At 30.3% G+C, this 16,310-nt stretch overlaps 3 protein-coding genes across 10 annotated transcripts; 2 read left to right on the plus strand and 1 right to left on the minus strand.

Moving 5' to 3' along the window:
• Nucleotides 1–679: 679 nt before the first annotated feature.
• Nucleotides 680–5,729, plus strand: LOC117607408 (protein SPT2 homolog). The gene is made up of 7 exons (XM_034331065.2): nucleotides 680–979; nucleotides 1,053–1,199; nucleotides 1,292–1,421; nucleotides 3,069–3,226; nucleotides 3,330–4,287; nucleotides 4,354–4,572; nucleotides 4,650–5,729. The coding sequence occupies exons 1-7, from the start codon at nucleotides 926–928 to the stop codon at nucleotides 4,733–4,735; spliced, it is 1,752 nt and encodes a 583-aa protein (XP_034186956.1). The 5' UTR covers nucleotides 680–925; the 3' UTR covers nucleotides 4,736–5,729.
• Nucleotides 5,730–7,159: 1,430 nt separating this feature from the next.
• On the minus strand, nucleotides 7,160–11,246 carry REPTOR (repressed by TOR). Of its 5 annotated transcripts, none has more exons than XM_076692223.1 (6): nucleotides 10,638–11,243; nucleotides 9,895–10,524; nucleotides 9,373–9,786; nucleotides 8,806–9,291; nucleotides 8,604–8,726; nucleotides 7,160–8,525 (listed from the first exon to the last, which is right to left on the minus strand). In XM_076692223.1, exons 2-6 carry the CDS (start codon nucleotides 10,472–10,474, stop codon nucleotides 8,431–8,433), a joined length of 1,698 nt encoding a protein of 565 aa, XP_076548338.1. In that variant the 5' UTR covers nucleotides 10,475–10,524; nucleotides 10,638–11,243; the 3' UTR covers nucleotides 7,160–8,430. The 5 variants fall into 5 exon arrangements, with proteins under 5 accessions (XP_076548338.1, XP_034186960.1, XP_034186957.1 ...); XM_034331069.2 differs by having other exon boundaries at nucleotides 7,161–8,525; nucleotides 8,806–9,297; nucleotides 10,884–11,239; XM_034331066.2 differs by having other exon boundaries at nucleotides 7,161–8,525; nucleotides 8,806–9,297; nucleotides 10,638–11,237.
• Nucleotides 11,247–11,907: 661 nt separating this feature from the next.
• morgue (modifier of rpr and grim, ubiquitously expressed) lies at nucleotides 11,908–14,869 on the plus strand. 4 transcript variants are annotated; one of them, XM_034331074.2, is made up of 6 exons: nucleotides 11,908–12,042; nucleotides 12,450–12,620; nucleotides 12,854–12,979; nucleotides 13,140–14,176; nucleotides 14,265–14,436; nucleotides 14,532–14,869. In XM_034331074.2, the coding sequence occupies exons 2-6, from the start codon at nucleotides 12,474–12,476 to the stop codon at nucleotides 14,646–14,648; spliced, it is 1,599 nt and encodes a 532-aa protein (XP_034186965.1). In that variant the 5' UTR covers nucleotides 11,908–12,042; nucleotides 12,450–12,473; the 3' UTR covers nucleotides 14,649–14,869. The 4 variants fall into 4 exon arrangements, with proteins under 4 accessions (XP_034186965.1, XP_034186964.1, XP_034186966.1 ...); XM_034331073.2 differs by lacking the exon at nucleotides 11,908–12,042 and adding an exon at nucleotides 12,159–12,284; XM_034331075.2 differs by lacking the exon at nucleotides 11,908–12,042 and adding an exon at nucleotides 12,195–12,320.
• Nucleotides 14,870–16,310: the final 1,441 nt, after the last annotated feature.

Genomic DNA, 16,310 nt, shown 5'->3' on the forward strand with positions numbered 1-16,310 from the left:
TATTAACACTGTACAGTAATATTGATAATTTGTCTAATATTTCTCAACTTCTTAAAATGTGTATCGGTTGTCTGGATTCAGATAGGGATCTAATATTAAGAAATTTATTGCTATTATCAGCTTGTAAGAAATGAACTTTTATACATTTTATGTGAATAGTTAATTATTCATTTTATAACAAGCAATAAATTTATATTTTTGATAACTAATGTTTTGTTATTTATATTTTACAATTCGACCGTAACACCATCTATACAAAAACGGCGCAAACTACTCAACTAGTTACCGCTCGATTTCTCAATGGGCCCACTGGCGCCCTCTATCGAAGAGTAGCGGAAATCACAAGGCAACTTACCGACTGCCGAAGGAATGGTCGGTAACTTGTCGAGTAGTTTGCGCCGTTTTTGTATAGATGGCGCTACGGCCGAACACGAAAGTTACCATCCTAATTATGCTAATCGACCAAGGCGAGCCTAGAATCTTCCAGATCACAAGGACGTGAATAGATAATGGGAGTAGTAGGATATTTTTTCCTTCAAACTCCCCGTACCTAAGGGAAACCTACGTTGCACGCTACTATTCATAACAAATATATAGGACACAGTATATATATATATATTATCTAGAACGTGCCATCTATTGGAGAAAAGTAGTACGATTTTGCAAGTATTACATTATTCCATAAACATTCAGTTTATCTTTACCCTTCTTGCCCGTTCGAAGACATATTTCTAACAAGTGTTCAAAAGTATTTATATGAATAATTCATAATATTATAAAATATAGTGTTGATGGTGTTCATGTATAAAGTGCATTATATGTTCAAACAGTTGAGATTAGATAATAAAATGCACGCTCAAGGAGTGAAACTAAAAGATACGTCGTAATTCATGTTTGATGTCTTTCTTATCCTTCCATACAAAAAATGGATTTTGGTACATTGTTAAGCGTAGCACAGAAGAATGAAAACAACAAGCAGGTTATTATATTTCCTTTGTTATATGTCTTTACATATATACTATTTTAATTGAACTCTTTAATTCTTTTTACAGCCGATCGCCTGCTATCAAACAAAATTCGCTCCACCCAAAAAGCCAAATAAGCAGGCCAAAACACTTTCGGAAAATATAAAGAAGTTTCTAGCTCGTAAGGAAGAGGAAGAAAGACGAAAAGCCTTAGAAGAAAAGAGAAAAAGAGAGGTATACACGTCTGATTAAAAAATTCGTAAATTCTTATTCTTTACATATGTACATTTAGAACGGTTTTATTATTGTTCTTTTTTATTTTTTAGAATTTATTAGCACTACGCGATCATAAAGCACAAAGTCGGATAAATAAACATTTGAAAGTATGTAAAGCAGCAAATAAATCTGTATTGGCAGATGCAGTTGACAATGAGAACACAGCTGTTACAATGGCAGGTATGAAATAGTATTACATAAGTGAGATAATATTTAAGATGTCCAAAGTTTATTTTTCAAAATGTGATCATCTTTAAAAAAATGTATGTCTAAATTTTAGAAATTATGAAACCTCATGTACTATTTTGTTGCTAAGATATATAGATCTAACTTTCAATGAAATGCACTACTAAATTTCATTGTGCCACAAACAATACTTCTGTTATAATTGTAGTAGATGCTGTTTTTTTGCAGGTAAAAATGATGAATTAGGATTTGCAAATTTAAACTCATTCTGCATAATTTGAATTTTTATGTCAGTTAATAAAACTTATTAAAATTGGAGATGTAAATAATTTAGTTCTTATATAAAAGATTGAGATTTCAGTACTTTTCTTTGATATAATTACTGCTGCCAAATAGCAGCGTATAAAATCAATTTTTCGCTACAATCAACATGGATATAGGTTGTAATCTCTGAAGAAATTAATACAAAGCTGTGTGTGATCTTCGTATTAACGAGTATTTAGGAGTACTAGTCTCTATTCATAATGGGCAGTGTTTTTGCCCACAGGTAATTGAGTATGAATATGTACAATCAGCGCAATGCCTTCTTACTTATCCACCGTCCATCAGGGCAGTGGGATTTTGTGGATTTACATGGCAGAGGATTCCAAGCAATTAAGGTCAGAGTAAATATAATTCTAGTGTAGTCTAGAGGACTGACTCTAGATTGATTATTTTTATTCATCAAAATGTCTCTTCCGTTTATTACATAAAGTAAGAACTGGTAGTATTATCCGAGCAATTCTAATTCTGATTCTAATTAGAAACTAAACCTTGTTTATTATTAATATATTTTGGAACAAACACAGTTGTTCTGGATAAATAATCTTCGCCTATCAACTGAAATCATTTTTGGGGAGGTATCTATTTTCAAAGGCATCGTTTCTACCTCCATATAATACTCAAAAAAAGTCGTTTTGTATAAAAAACGAGGGATTCTAAATGTTATTGAATCCTTCCGCTGGATGACTACAGGAATGACTCCTTAAAAAATACTTTTAATTTTACAGTGAAAGTTATAATAATAACGTATCTGCGCTAGAATCTATTAAAATATTTCGTGTGTATGATGCGTATCATGCTTATGAATTTTAACACATTCTTTCGAGCGGCCATTAATTACTCACAATGCGAAAATCATTTAGCAATTTCCAATATTATCATTTATTTCAATTTATATGAGTTTTTCTTCAAAGAGAATACAATTTATTGTACTAGGTAATAATACTATTTAATATGTATCAAAAGAAAAGGTCAAAAATAAAAATTACGTCGACGATAAACTTAACAAACATATGACTCACAGTTTCAAAGAAAATAATTATAATGTATAATAAAGGAAACAATGGTTCTTGTTGTCAAGAATACTTCATTTTATATAATTTAAGAAAATGATAGTTACTAAGATATTAAATTAATTGTACCTTCCTTGAATATTCTGATGCAATTTGCAGAATGTTTTCTGCAATAAGTTATTCTTCTTTTCTAGTAAATGCAGGAAAATAAATTATATTGACAAAAAAAGATCAAATGGAATTATAAAAATATGTGCAAAATTATTAAATTGGAAATACTTGAAAAATATTCTTTATCTGCTTATAGGTCCATCTCAGCCTGATGAAGATGATTATGGCTACGTATCACAGGAGGCCTCCGCGTTTTATAATCAGTTAATGAGTAAATACAACAGTATGCCATCGCAAAAAACAACTGCCAATGATAGTCGGAAAAGGACAATAAAGGATATCGCATCTACAAAGGTACTAAAACATTTTTTACTTACAAATTTCAAATTGCACATTCAGACTTTTAATACGTATGAATTCACATGTTTACATTTAAATTAATTAAATGTGATTTTAGGATAGAGTGAAACAAGCTTTAAAGCAACAGGAGGTAGAAGAAGCTCTAGGACATCGTCGAAAAAGAAAATTGTCCACGAAAGAAACAGAAGGTGAAGCGGAAACAAAAACTGAAAGAGATGATAACGAAGATAGAAAAGAGAAAGATGAAAAACCGAAACCCAAAAAGAGATCTATGCCACCACCAATCGATTTCAGTGAATTACTGAAAATTGCAGAAAAGAAACAACACGAACCGATTGTTATTGAAGTAAAGCCAAAAAATGAAGAACCAGAAAGACTATTAACAAAGAAGCAAATGAAAGAATATGCGAAAGAGAAGGAGTGGCGAGAACGAAAGGAACAGCGAAGTAAAGCTAACAATACGACCAATAAAGAGGCAGTTCCAAATCCGCCTATTAAGCCTAATAAAACACAAGAATCTTATGTGAATGATACAAACAAAATTTCTAAAATACCTGAAAAGCCAACCACAACGTCTTCAATTTTGAATAAAACTTTAAAAACGCCAACAGTTGCACAGCCTCAACCTGCCAAAAAACCCATTGAGAAACCTGTTCCGAATAAACCTACTGTAAATAAGCCTAATGCATCAAAATCAGAGAAAGATTTGATTTTAGAAGAGCGAAAGAAATTAGAGATGGAAAGGAAGAAATTAGAAGAAATGAGGCAAGCTATCGAAGAACAAAAGAGAAAGTTGAAATTAAGTAAAAGTAAGATTGAAGATATTAAAAACACAAAATCTGAGAAAACAGTGCCGAAAGTGAAAATTCCAGAGAAACAAGATTCATTGAAAAACATACAGAAACAAATTCCAACGACGAGCGTAACGAAAGCTTGTCGTCCACCTCAAATGGATGGAAAAATAAAACAATTCCCACCGGCTGATCTTAAATCCATTAAGCCTAAGCAACTACCTCCTTTGAAGGAACATAAAAAACCAATGGGTGTTAATAAACGTAAGTATTTGAATGTCTTCAAAATCTGTGATTTTGTATTCAATAAACTGAATAATAAACTTTCAGGTCGTATACGAGACGATGATGATGAAGAGGAATACGACTCGGAACTTGATGATTTTATTGATGATGAAGTAGAAGATGGTACCGAAGATTATAGTAAATATATCAGTGAAATATTTGGTTACGATAAAAATAGATATAGATGCGTGGACCATGATGATGTAGCTATGGAAAGTAGTTTTGCACAACAGCTTAAAGAAGAATATGTATCTACTAAAATAGGTAACATTTATACATATAGTATTTATATAGACGTGTAATTTTGTAGAATTGGTTAAACATAATTATATTTCCTATAGGTATTATGGAAGATTTGGAAGATATGCGTATGGAAGCTTTGGAGAAAAAGCGAAAAGCACTTCTAAAGAAAAATATAAAAAAGTGATTATAAAACTGTTTATAAATTTTTATTAAAGTCTATTTAATAAACTATTATATAACATCTGAATGTGCTTTTGTAGTATCAAAAACCGTAAAATTTTTATTTTTTTTTTTTTATACTAAAGATATTTGACCTTCTGGAAATTGATATTAATTTTACATTGCATTGTTATCTTTTTTTTTCTTAAGTGTTTGTACTTCAATTTATTGCGATCGAGGGCCGTACGCACTTTGAAACAAACTGAAAGTCCTGACAACGTAAATCTACTTCGATCGAGCTCAAACTATTAAATAAAAGAGACCATTTTTATTATATCAAAATTTTGTTGTTTAATATTAAAAATATATATATATATATATTTCTTAGAAATCGTAGTTGAGTAACTTGCTATTACATAAAGAATTATATCGCAATATTTTGATTATAAGACAATTTAAACGAAAAGCACAATAAATTTCAATTACCAGCAGTTTGAGCAATACAATCCAGTATATGCGCTACATACATTATTATATCCTTTTATTCTACATTTTGGAGGTCTACAATTAAAAATAAAATACAATTATTATAAATGTATTTTCTATTAAAAAATATATTATTACATTTTAACATATGCAGCGAAGAATACTGTAGAAAAAGAGTAGTATAAAACGTGTTATTAATTAAATCTTCCTTTTTTCCTGTTTTATCTTTTATTAACATAAAACATATCTTGTTTTGATTATCTGATTTATACTACTATCATATATTATCATATACATATATATGATACATATTGTATATATATATATATATATATATCACGTAACAAAATAAATATATTGTTTTTAGATATTACGCTTAGGTATAATGGTTCGCATTGAGGTAGATAAAATTAGCCAAAGATATCCATAAAAAACGCATTTCTAGACACCACAAACATCAATCTCTTTTAGCAAATTTTATTATTCGTTGTACTTTAAGAATGAAAAAGTTTAAAAAAAAAAAAAGTAATTTATCAACAATCGATGCGATGAATAATAAAGCTGATTTCGCTGATAACATCATCATTTCAAAAATAATCATTTAATAACTCAAAATATCGTTTATAACGAAACAATTACATTTTTTTTTTAAATAAAAAGAAAATTATATGTTTGCCCCTTCAAAAAAGAAAATATTACACTCAATAACGTTAATAATAAAATATAATTTTTAAAGTTTACAATACCTTAATGGAATTGGTATTTCTTAAAATATCAAATGTTGGGAAATATATCTGTTGTACTTGTGGCCCATTATTTTATAGATGAGATTTCTAATTTGAAATATTAAAAGTATGTCGAGTGTGTTTATAGAATATAAAGGCACTTACGAAAAATTACGAAAAATGAGTTGATTATTATATTTAACTGGATCGTTTAAACTATATCCATTGTGTTATAAAAAAATATATGAAAATTCTAATTTTATGAAAGCAATTAATGGTAACATCAAGTTCTGATACTTCAAGATCACCTGCATCATTGTTAATTAAATGTTGTATCATTAAAACAAAAAGAGTAATGAGAACAATTGAATGGGATCAATACAAATTGTCTTATTTTTCTTCATTCAATGTAAAATAGAAATTCGAATATATTATATATGCTTTCTACTTCTGCTACAACTATTATAATGACTCTGTTATAAATATTTAATTTAAATATTATTAAAAACTTCAATCGTATTGATTAATCGTACACAATGTAATAATAAATTACTCTTTAAAATCAAACATTTCTTTTCCTAGGCACTTGTTTATAGCGCTAAGAACGAAAATCCTTTAAAATCATCTAATTAAACGAAATACCCTGTCCTGTAATTTGATCATTTTCTTTTATGATGGTAAATTGGAGCTTTTAACAAAAATTCTAAATGGCATAAAATCATTTCAGATACAAAAATCACATACATACGTACTCACACATACACATTCATTTACATAACATAATAGTTATTTTACTTCAAACAATAATAACATCACATCAAAGTATAACTGTATGTAAAAGTATTAATTTTAATTGATTATATAAAAGCCTTAAAAATATCTACTTTAATTAAATTCTTTCCATCAATTTCGACGTACAGTATTTTCTAAATTACAATCATAAACGGATAATAAAGACTTTCTAATATCAAAAACGAAACAATTTATAGAGTTCTTTGGAAAGGATTACCATTTCAATCATTATAGAAACATATGTACTTGCTAATATTAAACTTAACTGTCACATTCAATATTTCATTTTCATATGTATAATAAAATATACAAAAAAAAGAGAACATTAAAACAATACTTTAAACGATATAGTAATGATCTTTTACAGTATATGCTGTACATCATATAATAATCACATACACAAGTTATCAAAAGCTATGAAAAAACATCATATTAAGTAAATTTAATTGAATATATATACGGTATTTATATAAAATATTATGGAAGCTTGACATAAATAATAAGCGATCTCCTTGTATTTTATAAGTTATACTACGTGTAACACGTAAAAAAAGTGTCTAAATCTGATAAGAAACTAACTATATATGCGCTTCAAATGATATTTACAAATAACTTAAAGTAAATATCTTTTTAAAAATAAAATTTCTTTCCAAAGCCTTTTTTCATTAACCAATTTTATCACTCGTATATTGCATCTTAATCAATAACAATTCGAAACAATATCTTGGTAGTCTTTAAATAAAAATAAAAAAAGAAAATTAAAAAAGCCTTCTTGATAGCCAATATTAATTGTTAATTATTAACAAGAAACTGCGTTAAATAGTACTTTTTCATATGCGCACAATATTATAACTTTCATTACGAACATAACAAATATGACATTATAAAAAAAAAATTTTATATACAAGATAACCCACGTATGTATATGTACATAAGTAAAAATATATAATGCATACAAATTTGTAAATGTTAAAAAAGAAACACAAATTGACAAGGATGTGCATTATATTTGTTAACTGAAAGATATCAATTTAAAATTTTTATCAAAGTGTATTATTTTTTCAAATAGATGCTATTCTGTTAGTTACCTCTTCTGTTGTTGCATGAAACAATCCTCTGGAATGCAGTATATTTTTTATCTTATGTACATATACGCACACGTATACGACAAGTGCACATCGATGCATACACTTTCACACAGGTTATATACAAGATAAAGAAAAAGAAAAAGGGAGAATAAGAAATAGGAATGCAGCGCTTTAGCGAGAGAGAATCGATGATACGTTTCGTTATAGCTGAATGCAATTAGTGCATCAAAGATTTAAAACCTTTTATCTCTTTTTGGCATGAACTGTACGAGTTCTACTAAAAACTAATTAATAATTAAATCAATAGAAATATCACAGATGAAATCGAGAACCAAAAATTTCTAATGTACATATAAAAATAAGTAGTTTATATTTGGTATTACAAACTATTGAAATTTGTAATGAACTATAACATTGCATAGTACTGATACTATTAATTATTTTCAAATGCTCGAAACATACTTAAACAGTGTGTTTTTCTTTTCTATTTCATATTCTTGGTTCCCGATCTCCATATAAAATATTCTGTTCATGATTTATGATAAACATAATATCGTGTAAATACACCGCTTCTTCCTCGCATTTTTCTATGCGCATGTATGAATATTTATAGCAAAAACTCTGGCATATTAAAAATCATCGATACCACCATCGGGAACACCGGCTCGTACTTTGTCCAATACTCTGTTGACAAATTCAGTGGAGTGATTTGCTATTCTTATTTCTGTAAAAAAAAGAAAGATAATAACAAAAAATATATTTTCATAATTTTCTTATGCAGAAATAAATTGGTTACACTGACTCGTGGCTAATTTAAAACATTTTTCCATCTGACGAGTTAATTCCTCTTGATTTTCAGGATTAGGTTCCGTTAATTTTGCAGCAAGTGTTTGTTTAGCCTGAGAAATACCATGAATTAATCTTCCTGTAAAATAAGAGTTATTAAAAGTACCTTTAAATTTTTAAACGAAGAAAAATTAATTTATCCATATCAAATACTGAACTGTGCTCTTGTTCAAGGCCATGTAATTTTATTTTGTTCGCTTCGTGTTGAGCTTTTTTCTTTAACCGACAGGCTCGAGAAGCAAGTTTATTCTTTTCTTTGCGTGTCTTAGGCCTTGCTGTAAACGGTAATTCCGAAACGGGTGTCATGTCATTGATAATGCGAGACAGTTTGTCCAATTCACGACCAATACTATACAATTTGCGTGGATTCGGTGTAAGGTCATTTCCATCTCCTTTTCGTGCCTTTCCACTGTGTTTGATTCCACGCAGTGCACAATGGGGACTGAAAACGGGATCTGTCGCCTCGTTTAAGACATGCGGATCTTCAAGACGCGTTCTAGCAACAAGCCTTTGTCCTTTTGGTCCTTTTGCTTGAACATTATATTGCCAAAAATATCGTTCCTTTTTGCTATGTTTACCATCTCGGTTTGAATCGAGACTTCCTACTCTGTTACTACTGTTTTGATCTTCACCATCACTGCCACCTGTATCTACAGAAACATGTATTTCTTAATTAATTTCAAAATGCACATAAAAATAAAATTTATTTATAAACGATGAACTACCATTATCACTGCTGTAATCGTCGTAATGATCACTATCTTCATCACTGTCGTCATAACCCTCATCATGACTAAGATGATCAGTATGATAAAGCGGATCAGGACTAAGCGCACCCCCGGTGCTTAAACTACTCGTTGAACCTGCTTCAACAACTCCAAGACTACCGGTACTTAATAAATGTGGCCTCGGTTCTCTACGAGCCCATATCTGTTCCAGTCCCATTGTTCTGGTTGGTGCGGACATCGAAAGTCTAGAAACTTTAGATTTATTGTTTGGACACCCAATATCTATTTGTCCACATTGTGAATTGTCAAACGAATTTTCGCATCGTTTCATTAATAATTCGTGAAGAGCAGATTGTCCGTTAGGCCTGTTCATAGGATGCGGGGATGTCGAAGAACTTGCCGTTGAACTACCTTTAAAAAAATTATTTAAAAATATTATTCCAGTACGTATAAATAAATTTGTTCAATAAATTATAATACATTGTTGATTCAAGCTACAATATAAAATTATATATAAACCTGCAACATTGCTAGTTCCTGGACTCGGGTAAGTATTGGGGCTAACTGTTTCCAAATTATCAGCAACATTGATGTTTATGTTCAGATTGAATCCATGGGTATTTATATACGTTGGACAGGCATTACGGTATGCTGATCCAGACTGTGGAAAACTACTTGGAGCAAAAGCACTATTATCATTAAATAATGGTCCAACTGGTTGAGCTACATTAACATCTATTTTAAACGGTTGTACCCTCTCTTCTGGTAAGAGTAAATCGTCAAAATTTAAATCACCAAGGAGTGTCTCGTCATTGGCATTTAATTCGGCCAATGTAGGACCTTGAATAAGGTCAGCTTTATCTACTTGAAGGATGTCATCATCCTCCCATCTTTCTGTCTTAAAAAAATCATCTATTTCATCAGAATCCATCTTAAATGGAGATTCTAAGTGTTCTGCTTTGTTTGGCCATACTGAAGCTAAAGGAGACGGAGAGAACTGATCGTATACACCTCTAATGTTTCTATGCCCTCCTGGTATCGGTACCGACGCTGATTGGGCCATTTCTTGAGTTGGTTCTTGCTTTATTATTCCATCCATCGGGCTAATTTTAGTTCCCACAAATATCTCAGAATATCCAGATTCTCCAACTAACAATATAATTTTAATATTAATTATATTACAAATAAACATTTATTAATATGTAGTTAAGAAGAAAAATAATAATTCAATTACTTAAGATCTAATACAAAATAAGACTTACCAGTATTTTTTTTTGTTTTCTTTTGGTAAGTCAATTACTATGTACTAGTCAAATTTTGTATTCTAAGTTTTAAAATAATTACAAAATACACAATCTTTAAATGAAAATGAAAGCCAATGTATGTAACACGCTCTCGGTATTCAATAAACAGTACAAGTTAAAGCTAATTGTGAGATTTAAAACGATGGTTCATCCATTTGCATATTCGTGGTATTATAGATTGATGATCGAAATCTGCACGCTTACATGGTACATCGAATACCCTCTGATGAAATAACCATGACTTTCGTCAGCAAATATTTTTCCTGGACGAGGACATTGTCTCGTGAAATTTTCCCAAGTTAATATTTTGACAAATTCGATTTTCTTCGCACGTGTTAAATAGAATATGTCGAGAAGGAAGGATAAACGTTGGAATCAATTTCTTCACCACTCTGTTCAGCTACGCACCAAAAATTCATACGATCCAATCGTAAAACACAGTTTGTTATTGTTTTGCCACAAGATTTCGAGACAATATCACTGATATTAACATAAATAGGGAATGATCACATGACAAAAGTCGAGTACTCAGCCAATGAAAATATCCAACCAATCACGAACATACCTTTTACTTGTCCGTCATTTACGATTCGTGAATTTAATGACAATTAAAATATGATAAAATGAATAATTTATCTAATAGAAAACTTTGTTAACAATGTATAATATCGTGGAAGTTGTTAGAGATAAGTTGAAAATGAATTGATAAAGAACATAACATTTATTGTTTCCGATTAAAATCAATAAAGACAAAATTGTTAAGAAAAAAAGAAAAAATCAAAGAGGACAAAAATAAGAGAAATCATTATTTACAACAAATAAAATTATAAATAAATATGGTGAAATTGTATAATGCCAGATGTGGTAAATATAGTTTAGCTTGTCCTTCTTAAAAAGATATAAAAAGAAATGGAAGCAGGAATTACTACATAATGATGTCTTTTAAAGATAACTCAACAATATTTTTCAAGTATCCTGATTGTATGTACATATGTATAGGCAGGGGGGATGTAGGCTTCTTTTGGTTTAGAGGAAAGATAGGGGAAGGAGCCTTCTTCTATTTGCTTTTGATCTTGAAAAATTTCTGAGAAAACCTTGAGAAAGCCTTGGAAGAACCTCGGGAGAACCTTGAAGAATTTTATTAGAGTCTAACCTAGTATCTGCTTTCTTTGCAAATAAAAAATATGATTAAATAAGAAGAGTGGTGGGAACATTCCTTCCATCACGTTTCCCCTAATCGAGGGGAATCCTGGTTGCACAAACTGTACATACAACGCATGCATATGCAATGCATATTACATGCGTTTTGTATACCAAAAACAATTTTATATTGTTCATAAGTAAATAAATTACCTATACATATGTATGTATAATAAATATAAACAAAAATTAAATATTGTTATTCACTTTACATAAAAATTAGAATAATATAAAGCAATGTTTATATTCTTCTAACGTTTTTTTTGACTTGCTGTGGATAAAGTATGTAATATTCATAATATTTATAAAAAATAAATTGCATACTCATTGTCAGATCAAGGCAAGAATTATCATTCGATTACTTTCAAACTATACATAGAAGATAACTATGATTGTACGGACATTGTATGTGTATTGGTACAAGTTCTGTTAAATAGAACGGTAGAATTTAATGTTGTTCTTGTATATGTGTCAGAAATTACTGAAATAAAAAAATATATTCAGTGAGAATAAGTGATATGTATAACGTAAGTCAAATAACCTAATGTATTCTTATTTCTTATTGAACAGTGTATCATTTGTTACAATACTAACATGGCTGGTGACAAAGTAATCGGTAGTTCATCAGTCGTAAATAGAGAAAAAGTACACCAGGGTGGTGCTTATAATGTAAACCTAAATTTGGAAGATGAATTTACCGAATCCATCGAGTACATCCCTTGTCCTGAATTTCAATTTTCGGTAAGGTATTACACAATTATTATATTTCTCCTTTTTGTCATTAACATTCAGTGTCAAAGAGAGATCGTCTTTCTGTTTCTGTGAAATAAATTCAATTAATTAAAACAAATAATAATATTTTTTCTACATAGTTGTGTAGTGTTTTCTGTTTTATATACGGTAATAATAAACAAAAATTACACAATAGTATTGATCATCATAGTTGAATTTTCTAATTTATGCATTTGTTTCAGACAGTAACTTGTTGTTTCTGTAATGGATATTATGGGCCATGTTTTGGAGAACCAGTTTGTGCAACATGTCACGCATTTTTATTTCCTAATGATGTCGGTCTTCTACAAGTTCCCATTTTCAGTGAAGTATGTTATTTAAGTTTTATACATATATATGCCTGCATGCAACTGAAGTTCATTTATTTAGATTTTACAATTTTGTTAAAATAAAAGAAGTTCAATTAAATAGAATACACGCTTAGTTATGTACAATAATTAATATAGTATTTTAAAAATATTTATCTAGAAAACAGATGATGAAGATTCAGGAAATGATGAACCAACAGAACTCTATTATAATCATGAAAGAAGAGCCAGTCAACAACAACAAAATTCACCACAGAATGCAAACTCAAATGTACCAAACATATCACATATTTCTAATCCTAGCTCTCATATATCTCAACGTATTCACTTGCAAAATGACAATATTTCAGCCACACAGAAGGTACATTATGGTATAAATCCATATAACCCAAAAAGTGTAGTTGCTATTTCTCAGAATGTGCCCCTTGTACATGATAATCACTCTGGTAATGTACAAAATATGATAAATGGAAATAATGATAATCGAAATGAAAATTGTAAAGAAAAAGTTTCTACATTTAATTCTCAATGCACAGCAGAAAAGAAGCTACACGGCATAGTTCCATTTCCGAAAGTTAAAGAATTAGAAAATTATCAGCATTATCAATGGAATTACAAAGCACATGATGATGTAGGAGAGCCTTCAAGATCGTACAGTTTATCCGAACGATTAGAAATGTTAACAAATTACAAACACGTTGAACATGAATCTGTTTCTGAACCAAGCTTGGTGGAAAGGTTACCACCAGAAGTGTTGTTAGTTGTTTTCTCTCATTTGGATGATGTTAGCCTTTGGTCGGCTGCAAATGTTTGCCGCAGATGGTGCGGTTTGTTATCCACCCATGTAACACCACAACAATGGCAACAAAATGTTAAACTACGATGGCCTTTGTATAAACCCATTGGTTCTGTCAAAAATTGGTATAAAGTGTATGACTTTTTGGCTTCTTCGGCACCTTGTAGAACATGTTTGGCACAAACCTGTCTTAGATCACGATCTCCGAGAATCCAAGAAAATTCTTGGAGAAGAAACCGACTTCATAGTGAACTTAAGAGCTTGAGAATAGATCCTCCCGAGGGTATCGAAGCGACACCCTTAGATCAAATGTGTTGCCATTGGCAAGCTACAATTACTGGGCCTGTAGGAAGTCCATACGAAGGAGGCTTGTTTTATCTTTATCTACAAGTACCATGCAGGCATGTATAGTTTTTCTCTTTAATATACAGAATTATAAAACATGCAGATTAAGTAATGTATTCTAAAATTCTTCCTTAATTTTTACAGTTATCCCCTGTATCCACCAATAGTAAGGTTTCTTACAAAGATACTTCATCCAAACGTTTCTAGGCATGGTGACGTTGGTATAGACTCGATACATCATAACTGGTCGTTAGCGTTGACAATTTCAAAGGTATTAATTAGTGTTCAAAGCTTGCTTACGGACCCATATTGTCAGGTAAATTAGAATAATATATTCTTTTGTTAAAAAATATACACAAGTTTGATGATCAAGTAATTATATGTTGTACTAATAATAAATGTATTTAATAGGTTTGTATGGAACCAGAATTGGGTGAAATGTATTTAAATGATCGTGAGAGATTCGACGAAATTGCCAGGGCATGGACATGGAGATATGCTATGCATGATGTTGTCACACCATCATAAAGAAATACAAATAAATTATTTCGTACATACATATGTATTATTCTATTATCTTTTTGTTTAATATTTATTAAATGAAACTCGGTAATTGTTAAGCTTTGTAGCAGTAAATTGTTTTTCCGACAGTAGGTACAAGTGGATAAAGAGTAATTAACAAAACTATGCTATATCATTATCTTTTATAGAATCTTACATAAAATTGTTAATTAAAATAGTGATACTAATGTGATTTAATCATGCTACATTTAATGTGCTATGTAACAATAGATTAAAACGTACATAGTCTTCTAACATTATTTACAATGAATAAAAACAGATCTATATGTAAATATATTTTTTTATTTTTTATACGCTTTTGTACCTTTTAAGTGAAACTTAAGATTGTTTTAGGCATTTTTTAAAAAAGAGGGGAAAGTGTTTCATTCCGGCATTCGCCAGTAAATTTACCATTACTGATCATGGTTTAGAACCACATGAAAAAAGAAAATATTTCATAAAAAATCTGATTTTATTATATACATATATATTTATTTTTTATTATAATAATTTATTAAAACTTTTGTGTACAATTTGACAAATTCAGGTTCTGTTTCAGCCCAATTTGTCAAATTATGAAACATGCGGTAAATTTCCTCCTCTTCTATTCGACAACAGGGTTGTGCATTAATTTCTTCTTTCTGTTCTGTAGTCTCTTCAATGCTTGCTTCAGCTTCTTCACATTCTGAGATCCATTCTGCTATTTCTGTGGAAGAAATTTCTTCCATTTTGATTTTCAGATCCTGTTCAATATTCTCATCTAAAGGTGATCTATTCAAAAGTTTGTTCCACGAAGTTTTAATGTTTGTTACTGTTATTTCGTTCCATGATTCGTTGATCAAATCAATGCAATCTTTTATGTCGTAATCCGCATAGAATTGTCTAACTCCACCGTCAAACTTGGCCACCCGATTTAGTAACTTATATCGAAACAATTTTTTAAATTTTTCAATTATGCCCTGCTCCAGAGACTGAATGGCCGAAGACGCATAGGACGGTAGAAATATTAGTTTAAAATGAGAATCGTTTTGTGCTTCTTTAGGAAGCATATTTCTTCTAAAATTGTCAACTAGTAATAGCACCTTTTTCTCTCCCTGTTTTTGCTGCAGATGCTGCCTCACGCTGGGTTTAAAATGATTGATATACCAATCCCTAAAAATAGTTTCATCCAATTCAGTATTATTCTCGCTTTTATAGATTACTGGCAGAAGATGTCTGCAATGTTTTAAAGCTCGTGGGTTGGGATACTTATTGACTATAAGCAATGGCAGTTTACACGTCCCAGTGGCATTCGCACAAAACGCTATGGTAATGTGATCTTTCTTCTTCTCTTTCAGTTGTTCTTCGTCGTGCTCCAATATCTTTTGAGGAAGAATTTTCCACATTAGACGCGTTTCTTCCATATTATATATATTATCTTCGTCAATATTTTCCTTAGCTAATAATTCTGTTAATTCCTTTGCAAATTTATCTACAGCTAACTCATTTTCATCTGGTTTCTCTTTATGGATACCTACAGAACGCAAGTTATATCTCTTTTTAAAACGCCACAGCCAGCCGCGACTTGCTGCAAAATACGATGAACCTCCAATTTCTTCGTGTAATTGCTTTGCTTTCTCTTGCAGCATA

Source organism: Osmia lignaria, chromosome 14, assembly GCF_051020975.1.
Source record: "Osmia lignaria lignaria isolate PbOS001 chromosome 14, iyOsmLign1, whole genome shotgun sequence".
Taxonomy (NCBI): domain Eukaryota; kingdom Metazoa; phylum Arthropoda; class Insecta; order Hymenoptera; family Megachilidae; genus Osmia; species Osmia lignaria.

Coding starts and splice junctions, on each gene's coding strand:
- morgue (XM_076692224.1), top strand. Junction 12,980..13,139: donor AAGTTCCCATTTTCAGTGAA/GTATGTTATTTA, acceptor ATATTTATCTAG/AAAACAGATGATGAAGATTC. Junction 14,437..14,531: donor TTACGGACCCATATTGTCAG/GTAAATTAGAAT, acceptor TGTATTTAATAG/GTTTGTATGGAACCAGAATT.
- LOC117607408 (XM_034331065.2), top strand. CDS start 926: ATGGATTTTGGTACATTGTTAAGCGTAGCACAGAAGAATGAAAACAAC. Junction 1,200..1,291: donor AAGAAAAGAGAAAAAGAGAG/GTATACACGTCT, acceptor TTTATTTTTTAG/AATTTATTAGCACTACGCGA. Junction 1,422..3,068: donor CACAGCTGTTACAATGGCAG/GTATGAAATAGT, acceptor ATCTGCTTATAG/GTCCATCTCAGCCTGATGAA.
- REPTOR (XM_034331069.2), bottom strand. CDS start 10,474: ATGGATGGAATAATAAAGCAAGAACCAACTCAAGAAATGGCCCAATCA. Junction 9,787..9,894: donor AGGAACTAGCAATGTTGCAG/GTTTATATATAA, acceptor ATTTTTTTAAAG/GTAGTTCAACGGCAAGTTCT. Junction 9,298..9,372: donor CGATTACAGCAGTGATAATG/GTAGTTCATCGT, acceptor ATGTTTCTGTAG/ATACAGGTGGCAGTGATGGT.